Source organism: Fusarium poae, chromosome 2, assembly GCF_019609905.1.
Source record: "Fusarium poae strain DAOMC 252244 chromosome 2, whole genome shotgun sequence".
Lineage (NCBI taxonomy): Eukaryota > Fungi > Ascomycota > Sordariomycetes > Hypocreales > Nectriaceae > Fusarium > Fusarium poae.
The window spans coordinates 3,504,393-3,517,319 of NC_058400.1; the positions used below are offsets into that span (position 1 = coordinate 3,504,393).

Below are 12,927 nucleotides of genomic sequence, written 5' to 3' on the forward strand. Positions count from 1 at the left end.
TAGCAATTTGCATATTTCATGTCAAAAGCATAGCTTCCATAAACGCACAGTCCTTGAGCTGGAGCATATTCCCTGCAAGATCTCCATCAATCAAGGCAACAAGAGGAGAAAAGAGAAGAAAAGAGTCTCCAGCTTCGCCTGTACCCTGGCCTAGTCTGGGAAGCGAAGCTCCCCAGTCAGGCCTGTCTCCTTACCTTGAGCTCATATCTCTCGGAGTTGATTGATCTTGAACCTCTCTCTTCTCCTTCTTTCGTCTTTTGACCTTTTCCACTGTCCCTTTTCGTAATACTAACCCAACAGCAAAACCTTCGACTTTCGAAACGGGCGATAAGCGACTACCGCCAAAGATCGGAACAAAGGGAGGCGCGTCTACTTTACGACTTTTGGATGCCCTCTACCAATCACTCGGCATTGTCGTCCCCCTTTCGATATCGTCTTGAACTTTAGGTCACCGTCACGGGGCCGTCCATTCATTCTTCCTGGGACAGTCGATTATCTGAGAGTCGTTGTTTTCATCCATCTTTAGACTCTAATGTCCAGCATCTCTCACTAGCGACAACATTTCTCGACCATCTACGTATCTCTATTATAGGACTGCGACTTTCGTTACACTTTATACTTTCTTCTCTCTCGTCTTTGTCGTATATCAGCCAACCTCGGTCCCTTTCCCTAGGGCTATTCCGACACCAATTCCTCACGAAACCTCAAACGTCACCGGCAGGCCGCCCTTGAAATCAGACGATCCACCCCAGTCCACTCTGGAATTAAAAAGAGACTTCGCCGCCCGAGCCCACTCCACCAGAAGCTCAGGTACCAGTGCTTCTCGACTCCCATCTCCTACTCGGAGTCTGGACTCATCAACTCTTCTCCTTAGTCTGTTTCCTCTCTTTCTCTCTCGCGGGAAATTTTGGTCAAACTGCTGCATCGTTCGCGTCACCGTGAACTCTGTCGACAGTAATAAGCCAATTCATCCGGTTATTTGAGCTTCCAGTTGTCGAATTTCACCGGGGAATGAGCAACGGGTTCGCTGTCAGATAATTCTTTGGAAACACATTCCAGAAGTCAGAAGCCAGCAGCAGAACAGCTTCCCAGAATACTGCGACTTTCTGGGGACCTTGGCAAAGTTGCGACAACTCGAACCGACAGGGGTACAGTCCACTAATTACTGATCTTGGTACAACCCACTCACTTGCTCACTCATTCGCCGTGTTGTGCAGTGTGCGTGCTTGTGCTTGTGCGTCGTTCGCTCTTGCGTGTACCTGACTAAGGTTTAATCGCTGGCGCGCTTTCGACAGGACAAGTGTGTCAATAATTAGACACCTTGCTCACCCACAAACCTCTGGGCATTTCCAATCACATCTTCCTCTGAACCATCCAGTGGTATCTCTCAAGTTGCTCCTTGCCTGCGCTTCATCACACTCATTCTTTTTTTATTATTAATATTCTTCCTATTCTTCTTCTTATACTGCCGACCGCTTCCTTTTTCATTCGGATAATTTCGTTCTTTCCGTCCAATTTCTTGCAATAATCTGTCTTTTCTTCCACTTGTTCTGTGGGAATTGTCTTTGTTTTTCCTCGCAGCCGGGTCTGCTTTTACGGGCAGTAGCTCCAATCTTACGCACTCTCCCTGCAGTTCGCTTTACTGCAACCTGACTGGTCGATATATTGAGGCACACGCCAAACCAGCTCTAATCAACTACGGTACTGTGCTGTCCTAGGGTGGTACTGGTACTTTAACGGCAGTACCCCATCTTTTTCGACACAAACAAACAACACAACACGTTGAGAACACCCTGCACCACAACTCGGAACAAACACAGAACTTCAATCCCTGCGACGGGCCTGCTACGTCGTCCGTCTGCGCATCTTGATGGTTTCAAGGCGTGATTGAGGAAGTTCTCCTTGCCCTGAAGAGGGCCACATTTGCTTCGCAATCATGGCTTCTTCGCTGGCTTACGACAAGCCAAGCTTGCCCGCACCTGGCGCAGCGCCGTGCGACCCGTTTGTTGTCACCGACGACACCACCACAACAACACCCGCTCACCACCGATATTCACAATACGATCATGACTTTTTCGTCACTGGCCCTGCTTCGCCAGAATCTGCAAAAAGAGCCCTGGCTGCTCATCTTCAAGAAACGGAGCGACGCCTTGAGGAGGCGGGCAAACTTGGTAATGCCTTGGTCGCCCAGCGCAAAGAGCTCACCGAACAACTTAAGGAGATTGAGAAGGTGAACAGCGAGGAGGAATTATCTCAAGAACTCCGCGAGCGAATGGTCGACATCGAGAAGGAATTCAACACACTAACTCGAGAGTCTGCGCGAAATCTGTTGCCGAAACAGAGGGTTCCCAGCAATGAGGCTCATCCTAGTTCTCCCTTTGCGCCTGACACCAAGGGCCCCAGAGTAGTATGTTACCTTCAGTTTCCCATTCTTTTATGTCTGAAATCAATTAACAATGGACTTTAGCGATCTGTCAGCCCATCTAAATTCGAGATTCAAGCAACAGGATCCCCTACCAAGCTTACCGTCCCGAATCGCAAGGTTCGCAACCAGCCTTCAAACAGGGTCCACGACATCGAATTCGCCACCGAGATCAGCACGTCACTCATCGCTCAAGTCCGAAATTTGCAAGGCGTACTCGCTGAAAGAGATGAAGAGAGCAAAGACCTAAAAGCCGACAAGGCGCGACTTGAGCTTGAATCGGAGGGATTCCAGCAACGCTTCAAGTCCCTTGATGAAAGCGAGAACCGATATAAGGAGGAAAACTGGAATCTTGAGACCAAGTTGCAAGAGCTCACTACTCAACACAAGGAGGCGCTCGATCGTGAGAAGAAGCTTACACAATCCCTCAATGTGATCAAGATGGAAAAGGTCAACACGCAACGAGAACTTGACGAAGTCAAGGTGACCCACGCGCGGTTGATTGACCAGCACGCCGCTGCTGTCAAGCTACATGATATTGAGCTTGGTACTGTCAGACGTAATATTGCAATGGCAGAGGGTGAGCGTGCCGCCATGCAGCGCAGGATCGACGACCTCACTGGGCAGAACCAAGAACTTGCCAGGGCTTTTGCATCCCAACGCCGAACTGTTACGGAACTTGAACCCACCATCCGAGCCAGCGATGACGATCTTGAATCGTCTACCGACCATCTGACACCCGAGCACTCGCCTCCCCAGTCACCGATGAAGGGCACTCCCCGCCATGCCATGCTGGAGACTGAGACCATGAAATCCTCTCTTCACCACGCTCAACGTACTATCCAGAGCCAGCGAGGTCTCCTTCACCGCGAGAAGACCGAGAAACTGGAGCTTCGACGTATCATCCAGGATCTTCGCGACGATCTCGAGAAGGCACGTAGCGACCCAAGTGAACCCAAGCCTCAACGACCCCGTCGCACCAAAGATTCAAAGGAATTTAAGAAGCCTCCTCGTCTACTTGGATCATTCCGCTCCAGCCGACAAGAGGTTATCACCGATGATGGCGAGTGGGAGGACCAGACCGAGATTTCTCCTCATGCTTCTGTGTCTCCTTCATTGGCTAGGGCTTCCTTGGCCAATAGCAGTCACACTGTTCTACCAAGCATCGAGATTCCTGATATGACGGATACTGAGCACTTTGACACTGCAAATGAAGGTGCGGACTCCGCCTTTGAGACGGCCAACGAGCGAGCCACCGAAACTGAGGATTTCCAGACTGGAAATGAGGAAATGTCGGCAAGCGATGATACTGAAACTGAGGGCACCACTCGAGGCTTTGGCAGCATGCGAAATGCTCCCCGATTACCGGCCGGTGGCTTTGTTCGTCACGGAAGCACCAACTCTCTACACAGCACTGCATCCACCTCAGCCGATGAGGACGACGTACCGTACACCAAGACTCCAAGTGGTACCATCAGGTCCCAGAGAAGCAGCCGTTTCCGCATGAGCCGTAGCGTCTTCAACCGTTCCAGACAAGCCAGCGAGGAACCCACGTTTCAGAGCAGCCCTGTCAGCTATGCTGGCAGCCGAGACGCAACACCTCATGGGCAGAGTCTGTTTGCCGAGCTGCAAGATTTCGACGGTAGTGACGACGACTCAGCTGGACCTGGAACTCCCAGCCGACTTCGTGCTCGTTCCATGACTCCTGGCTCTATCCGCTCCTTCCGCCGAGGATCATCCCCACGACCTGCGGTTCCTCCCCTGCCAAAGGTCATCATGGTTGATTCTGGTGTCATGACAGAGCCTGTCAAGATTGTGCCCAGACTCTCGGGCTTCCAATCGGCTCAGACGGTTTCAACTGGTTCAATGACGGAAGATGGAGAAGAGCACTTTGCTGAATCGCCCGTAAGTGTGGTAACTGCCAACCGTCCTGGTTCCATGCAGTCAGCTATTGGTCCCCTGAGCCAGCGCGCGCCTCCTTCTTGGCCCGTTGACTACGCTTTCGGCAGTTCTAGGCCAGTATCTATGGCTTACAGCGATGCTGGTGCTCAGCACGATCCTGACATGGAAGAGAAGCTTGCTCAGTTCCCCGCTCCTCCCTCTATGCTCTCTCCCATCCTACCTCCTATCTTGAGTATGTCATCAATCGCATCTGAGGATGTCGTGCCAAGGGAAGAAGTCGTGGTGCCCCCAACTCCTCTGGCATTGACTTTTACACCCCTCTCCAACCAGAGCGTCGAGCCTTTGGCCGAGCCTGAGAGCCCTCTTCCTGATCTAACAATGACATCGATCATATCTGAGGAGCTGGAGCCTCGTGCTGAGCCCGCCATTCTTCCTCCAGCCCTCAGCCTGTCCACTATCTCTGCTGAGCATTTGGAACCCCGCGCAGAGCCTGATATTCCCGCTCCGACACTCACCATGTCTGCTATTGCGGTACACAGCCTAGAGCCTTTGGCTGAACCTGAGGCCCCTGTACCTGACTTGTCGTTGACCAACATCATTGCCGAGGAGCTAGAGCCCATTGCTGAACCTCCTGTTGAGCCCGTCATGTTCATGCCCCCTCCTCCAGCATTGTCCATGTCCTCCATTGCTGCTGAACACGTTGAGCCCATCGCATCCAAGAACCCTGAGCTCAGAATGTCTAACATTAAGGGTGAGCACATTGTGCCAATCTCTGAGCCGGCTGCGCCTGCTCCCAAGCTCCTTCTATCCACTATCCGAAGCGAGCATGTCCAGCCGATCGCGGAACGGGAGACCAACTCCACTATGCCAGTCGTTCTCGCTCCCTCACTGCCCCCAGCTCCTGCACTGAGCTTTTCCGTGATCCATGGAGAGAATGTCGAGCCTATTGCCACCAAGGCACCTGAGCTCGCCATGTCTGAGATTGTGGGCGAGGCTGTTGAGCCTGTTGCGGAATCAGCACCGGTGCCCAAGCTCTCCTTCTCTACAGTCAGGGGCGAGTGTGTTGAGCCAACTGATCTTCCTGCTCCTGATTTGGCTCTCTCATCTATTGTTGCGGAGTCACTCGAACCCATTGGCGAACCTGAGAAGGTAGTTCCCATGCCGTCCCTGAAGATGTCGTCTATCTATGCCGAAGGCTGCGAACCAAGGGAGGAGTTGCCTCCCACACCAACTACACTCGTGTTTTCGGGTTTATCGACGCAAGATGTTCAGCCTATTTCCGAGCCTGCGCCATCTCTGGCCTTCTCTGGCATTACTTCCGAGAACGTGAAGCCTGTCCTCGAGGCAGTACCTGCCCCACCAGCTTTGGCCATCTCTTCCATTGCTACCCAGAGCGTTGAACCCATCAGCCCTATCCCCAACACACCTACGCTGCCCGCCTTTGGATTCTCTTCCATAGAGTCTGTCGAGACTATGCCTATCTCACCACGGACCCCCAAGAGAGAGGGTTTCATTCTTCCCCGCGATATGCACTCGCCATTCATGGAGCGGGACATTCCTCGAACCCCAGACAACCAGAGAACCTACAATGGTGACATTGACCAAAGCTCTTCACCTCTTATGGATGAGAACGCTCAGACTCCAAGCGATACTCCTGAGCCCGCCACACCCGACTCTCATCGACCATTTGACAAGCCGTTGGTCATCATGAACGACCAGGGCGCACAAACATCTCTCACTGCTGATGCCATTGACGCCATGTTTAAGGCTCGTGCTCAACCTCTTATTGAACTTCAGAAGAAGCTTTCAATGACGAGCCCTGACACGCCTGCAACCACTGGTACTGCCGGCACTGTCAGAATCCACCGGCGCGACAGCTTCGAGAGCCCCGTCCGACAAGATAGAGATGATGATGTCTTTGACGCATCTTTTGCTCGTCCGGGCAGCTCTAGAAGCGGCATGGCATCCATGCATGATGCACCTCCTCTGCCCGCTAACCATCGTCAAGTCATCGAGGCTGCACGATCTGGTTCGTCTCATAGCAACCACAACAACATGGGACCTCCACTATGGCCAGCATCTGCACTCAAGCAACGTCCTACTACGCCCGGACAGGGTGCCTCGCCGTCTCTTCGTACTGGCACACCTCGTGCTACTCGCAACCCTGTCAGCTACGGTGAGCTTGGAAGACAATCACCATCCAAGCTTACAACGACATCGCGCAAGTCATCTGTGTCATCGTTCGCCTCAGAGCTTGATACTCGCTTCAACATCCGGCCTGGCGAGATGGGCATGGATCCCGCTGGTTTCGGGCCCAACACCGATCCCCGCATGATCCAGGCCATCACCCAGACCATGATCGGAGAGTATCTTTGGAAGTATACTCGCAAGACAGGTCGTGGCGAGATGTCGGAGAACCGACACCGTCGTTACTTCTGGGTTCACCCTTACACCAGGACTCTTTATTGGAGTGACCGAGACCCTTCGACTGCTGGACGCACCGAGTTGAAGGCCAAGAGTGTTCCTATTGAGGCTGTCCGTGTCGTCACCGACGATAACCCAAGCCCCCCAGGACTCCACCGCAAGAGCTTGGTCATCATTTCGCCTGGCCGAACTATCAAGTTCACCTGCGCGACCGGACAGCGACACGAGACATGGTTCAATGCTCTCTCATATCTGCTACTCCGCACCAACAACGAACAAGCCAATGTCGAAGATATCGCAGAGAACTTCACCCGTGAGGATGTGGATGAGTTTAACCCTCAAATTGGACAACGCCCTGGTCTTTCAACGCGCCCAGGAGCTGCGCCTTCTCTGTCCTCTTACCATTCCCGAACAACCCGTAATGAGTCACCGGCTGTTGGCATGTCCATGAACATCCCAACTCTGACACCTAAGGCGCAGCCACAGCGCCCCGCCGGAACATTAAGCAAATTGAGTGGCTACTGGAAAGGCAGCCAGCTGTCTGGCACCTTCTCAACTCTTCGTGGCCGGGGCCCTAGCGCACAGAACGTTCATATCTATGAGGCTAGTGAGGCACACGACAGTGCTGAGGATGTGAGGGAGATTATCGAACGGCAAGATAGGGATGCTGACCGCCTCGAAAATGTCCGAGCATGCTGCGATGGTAAGTCTTCAGAGCACTTTGAAATCATACAATCTAACAAGTGACTAGGCAAGCATGATGTTGGAACCCTCCATCTTACCTCTAAGCGAGGCCGTCCTGGAAACAACCACGCGCACTCTACGCACTCTCAGCCTGGACTTACACACTCTCATACTACCATGTCTTCTGTACGCTCTCGAGTTTAAGCAGGCGCATTCATATACACAACTATTCCGTTCCCTGTAGATCACCTTTGTTGACCATTTCACTGTTTGTCAAACTCACCTGTTACGACCGACATCCTTACGGACTTTCACGATACTTATGATTTTCTTGACTTTTCTGCTGTGCGTCCTCGACAACGAAACCAGGAGCCGGTACTCAAAAGACTATAATCACCTACTACAGCCATCAGCTGGCTACGAACAACCAAACCTTTCTTACATTGTCATTGTCCTTATAATACTGCATCATTCGCGAATAGATCTGCCGATCCAAAGTACGTTCGACGCAGACGAAAACAAAATACCAAAAAAAACATCAACAGTACCGCATTACTGCATTTCCTTTTTTCAGCCAAAACGCATTGTTTGTTTGACCAGACTTCTTTTCACCGGATCAGCGCACGGGATGCTGGGACCTACAGGAGTTTCTGTCTTTTGTAAAATCCAGGTGTTGGTGAATATAGTACACCTGAGAGATAATGTTCTCGAAGCTGTGGTCAGAAGAACATGAGAGGTTAGCAGATAGACGTTGTGTTTGGAGATAGTTGTTAGGCGGAGGGTCTTGATGACTGAATGAGACTTTGCATTAAATTGAGTTAATCCTGTGTGAAGTTTTGGAATCATCTTCAGAATAAGTCGACCACAACATTCGAATGAAAGTGTCGGCTTCATGAGCTCTGATGACCTGTTCACAAGTTGCCGAGATGGAGGACAGATTTCCACTTAATAGTGGTCATCCACCGGAGGAACCTTGTGATACCTCCAGGGGCTTTAGTTTCAGGTCTCAGCTCGTCGGTACGTATTCGGTACTTGGTGTTCGTCTCAATATTTGGTTCCGATCCGATGGGCGATCATCTGGCTTTACCTTTTTGAAACTTTACTTGGGAGACGCGCTTTCTTTGGTTGAACAAAGCTCCAAAGAGATAGAGAGGTTAGTAGGTAACTATACGTGTAGCAGTTGATTGCGTCTTACCTCATAACAAATCTCGGCAACTTCAGACCCGCTGGATGGAGGTCCTTTCCACGGCCTTCCCTAAGTAGGTTACCTGTCAGCGGAACAGTTGGGGGAGCGAGCACTGTTAGCCAGTGGATTCATCACATGACGTATGTAGCCAATACCTATCTCTAAGTTCACCTCTGCCTCTCTACCTACCTACTAAGCCTGTAGCGGTGTCACTTACACTCAGTCGCCAGCCTATCAAGTAACTCCGCGTATAATCATTCCGCCTCCCCCAACCAAGAATCAACATCCTCGACTTTTCTCCCTTCGAAAACGAAATCCAAGCAATTCTCTCGATACCTCCGATGCATCTTTCTCGTCATAGTTTCTAGCTACGGAAGAGCCGAGGCTGTAGAGCCCCTCCTACGCCCAAGCTCGCTCGCTCTTAAGCCTTTGTGGCTCCGGAACTCGGAGCCATGGCCAGCTTCACCTCTCTTCTTGTAGCATACGTGCTGGGCGGTTTCACATTCATACCTCTAGTGATTGCGTCAGTACTGGCGTTCATTTTCTACACGTCTCCTGTTCTTGACGATGCCACGAACGAACACAAATACAGCCTTATTGTTGATAAGGACGATGATACAACCGCCCTTGAGGCCGCTAAGCGGTCGCACAAGAAAGACAACCGCGCGCACGAGAACGACCTCGATGTAGCAGCTGGCTTCTTCGCGGTGTGCAGAGAGTACACGCCCATGGGTATTAACGCAAAGCCCATCGAAAGATCAACCCCAGTGGGCTCGGCGACCGTGGCCCCTTCAAGCCCCAGCGTCTATCAGACTATGTACCGGAGCATATTTGAGAGGAAGCCCACACCAGGGCCTATGGACAACAACAGTACCACCACGAGTCAGCGACCCAAGAATGCTGGCAACGTATTTTACGTGGTCTTGAGGTTCGTGTAGCTTATCCATGCCCCGCGTCCCTTTGCTGACATTGATCTAGACATGGTCACCTAATGCTGTTCGATGACGAAGAGCAAGTCGAAGTTCGACATGTTATTTCCTTAGCATATCATGACATCAGCATATACTCTGGCGGCGATGTCACTCCAGAAGGCGAGCTTTTCATCAAGCGAAATGCCATCCGATTATCCCGAAAACCAGCTGGCACCGAATTGGCCCCCGATAGTCCCGTTTCAAAACCCTTCTTCCTATTCTCAGAAAACTGTTCAGCCAAAGAAGACTTTTATTTCGCTTTACTCAAAAACCAAGAGCAGACGTATGGGGCAGATGGACAAATACCAAAGCCCTTGCATTTTGACGTCAAGAACATTATCTCCCTGGTTCAGAAGCTTCATTCGACGGAAGAGAATGTCCATTCGAGATGGATCAATGCGCTGTTGGGGAGAATCTTCTTGGGGGTCAACAAGACGAAGGACATCGAGGCTTTCATTCGTGAGAAACTCACCAAAAAGATCTCTCGTGTTAAGAAACCCGCCTTTCTCACCAACATCACCATCAACGGGATCGACACTGGCGATGCGGCTCCCTTCTTCAGCAACTTCAAATTGAAGGACCTCACAGTTGAAGGAGAATGTGTCGTGGAAGCCGATGTCAAGTACTCAGGAAACGCTCGTATCGAAATTGCCGCCACAGCAAAGATTGATCTCGGAAGTAGATTCAAAACCCGAGAGGTTAATCTTGTTCTTGCAGCTGTACTCAAGAGAACCGAAGGCCACATGCTGATCAAGATCAAGCCACCACCGAGCAATCGAATTTGGGTCACTTTTCAGAGCATGCCAAAGATGGAAATGGATATTGAGCCCATCGTTAGTGCGAGACAAATCACTTATACAGTAATCCTTCGCCAGATTGAGAACCGTATCAAGGAAGTCATCGCGGAAACTGTTGTATTGCCATTCTGGGACGATATGCCATTCTTTAAGACAGAGCACAAGAAATGGCGAGGTGGTGTTTTCGAAGGAGACAATGCCACAGTCCCAACTGACGATGCCGAAAGCATCGTAGCAGCCGCAGGAGACGTTGCTGCTGTCAGCCATCTTGACGGAAACCCAGACCTGACAGAGGAGACACGACCTCTCGAGAAGAGTCATACCATCCCCGTTATGGAAGCGACGCCACCACCAACAGGCCTTTTCGGGCGTAGGCTTAGCAGGACAGGCACCAACCCTCAAGCTTCTGCTTCATCAACCAGTGTCGACTCCAAAGGTCCAGGAGCGAGCCCAGTTCTAAAGCCTAAGATCTCAAAGACATCCCTCCAACCTGTTGTGGACACCGATATCGCCCACGCCGACGTTTTCAAACCGTCAACATCACCCCCTGACCATGCTACCAATTACATGGCAGCTCTGCACTCACGCTCACAAGATGCATCTCCTCGGCCGCCCCAAGCAGCAGATACACCACCAGTGGCTTCATCCGCTTCTCAACGTTCAAATCGCTCTTCACGCTCATCCTCGTCTGTTAACGATGCTGTAAATAACGGCGCAGCAGATGATTCCCAGAAAACACCAGTTGCTATGGGACGTCGCAACACAACTTCGTCGGCTAGTTCAGGGTCTCACGCCGATGAAAGACCTGCTTCCTCTGCTTCATCCCTTAAGGAATCTATCAGGAGCCAAACAGGTTCCCTGGGAAGGGGTTTCTTCACAAAACATAACCATGGGGAGACACCAGTGCATGAAGAAGAGGAAGAACCAGAGCATAGTGAAGCTTTTCGGGACTCACAGCAAGATCAGAACTCAAGTCACAGGCAGACTACACTGGCTGCTGTCTCGAACGCAGCAATGCAAGCCAAGCAGTGGGGTTGGAACGCCTATCAGCGACACAAGGAGGCACGAAGACTGGCTGAGCAAGCAAGCCAACTTGATCTTAGCCAACCCATGGGCCGAGGTCAACCACTGCCTCCTCCTGGAACACCCCTTCCTAAGCCTACTAATGGCATGACGCGGATAGCACCCCCAACGAGCGTTCCTGCGAGAAAGCCAGTCCCCAACTCAGCTGCGCACAATTCAGCCGAGTCTCTGGAGACTCATCATGAGACTTATCACGATCATGATCATGACAACCATGGTGAATACCGTCCTCCGCTGCCCCAGCGCGGACGACGTAGACAGAGTCACGCTCCCGAACCAGATAACGGGCAGAATGTGCTTGTCGTCGCTGCTCCAGAAGACTCCGAGCCAGCTACACCTTCTGGGGATGAACCCTTGACCCATCAGATCTGGGCTTCGAGCGATGAACAGACCGTGACAGACAGCGGTACTTCTCACCCTCCCTCAATGCTCACCAATGAGTCCTCTCTTGTGCAGGAGGACAACAAGCCAGACGATCCAGTGGAGGCACTACCCGCCGCCTCTGCAGCGGCTGACGATGACGACGACTTCTCTGGCTGGATGGATAATGAAACTTTAGATATGGAAATCAATAGCCCTGTACGGTCTACTGCTGCACAGGAAGTCAAGTAGACATTCCACCTCACCATTGAGAAAGAAAGAGAGAACAGGCGTTTTGGACTAAACAGAATCGGGTTGACCAATAGTCCCCGATGGAGCAAACTCCCTTCTAACTTGTCTTTTTTACTTCTGTTTGTTATTGATTTGGCGTTACTGGACGGCGGACAGGCTTTTGGTTGAGTGAGGGTATTACACCATAGTGAATTGAGTAGTCACAAAGACCTGCCTATATTGGCTATGTAAACATTCATGTTTGTTTAGCAAAGTGAGACAATTGTTGATTGAGCATCTATTGTCTGGACCTTTTATCAAAATGCGCACATACATGTACATACCACGTCTTCTATGTGCATGGAAGACAAACACAATGAATGTTTCGTACTGCCGAGTTGGGTATCTTTGATAAGAGGTTGAATCACGATATTACATTGTGTGTGTTTGGGTATGGAAAGGTTGCGCCTTGCCAAGAGGACAATCCAATGGGTTCCTCAATACCAGGTGTGGGTAGGCAATGTTTATCGATGTCTCTTTACATCTTCTGGTACTATATTTCACCTCCATTTTGATGGGAGAGACAAGTCAGATGTCCGGGTAGGGAGTGTCTTGGTACCGAACATCTATTATCATGGCCCTGGAATGCCCGAACTCGGTGCCCCCAATTTCTATCAATAACTGGTGGTTGGAAACCCGCTTGAGATGACGTTCTAAAAAGTTGTAATGACCAACAAGCTATACAACTTGCAATAGGCTAATATGATGATTCAGTATCCCAACAATTTACCCTCGGCTTTCAGACGCGGACGAGGGGAGGTTATGCTTGAGGCTGGGAAACCAATCAACAGCTTACCTCAGATGGAA

General features: G+C 51.0%; 2 protein-coding genes across 2 annotated transcripts; both read left to right on the top strand.

The window, feature by feature from the left end:
* Positions 1-1,936: 1,936 nt before the first annotated feature.
* Positions 1,937-7,636, top strand: FPOAC1_005058 (uncharacterized protein; the record flags this gene model as incomplete). The annotated part of the gene is made up of 3 exons (XM_044849589.1): positions 1,937-2,407; positions 2,468-7,451; positions 7,500-7,636. The coding sequence occupies 3 exons, from the start codon at positions 1,937-1,939 to the stop codon at positions 7,634-7,636; spliced, it is 5,592 nt and encodes a 1,863-aa protein (XP_044708299.1).
* A 1,434-nt stretch (positions 7,637-9,070) lies between these two features.
* On the top strand, positions 9,071-12,081 carry FPOAC1_005059 (uncharacterized protein; the record flags this gene model as incomplete). Its single annotated transcript, XM_044849590.1, has 2 exons — positions 9,071-9,546; positions 9,597-12,081. The coding sequence occupies 2 exons, from the start codon at positions 9,071-9,073 to the stop codon at positions 12,079-12,081; spliced, it is 2,961 nt and encodes a 986-aa protein (XP_044708300.1).
* Positions 12,082-12,927: the final 846 nt, after the last annotated feature.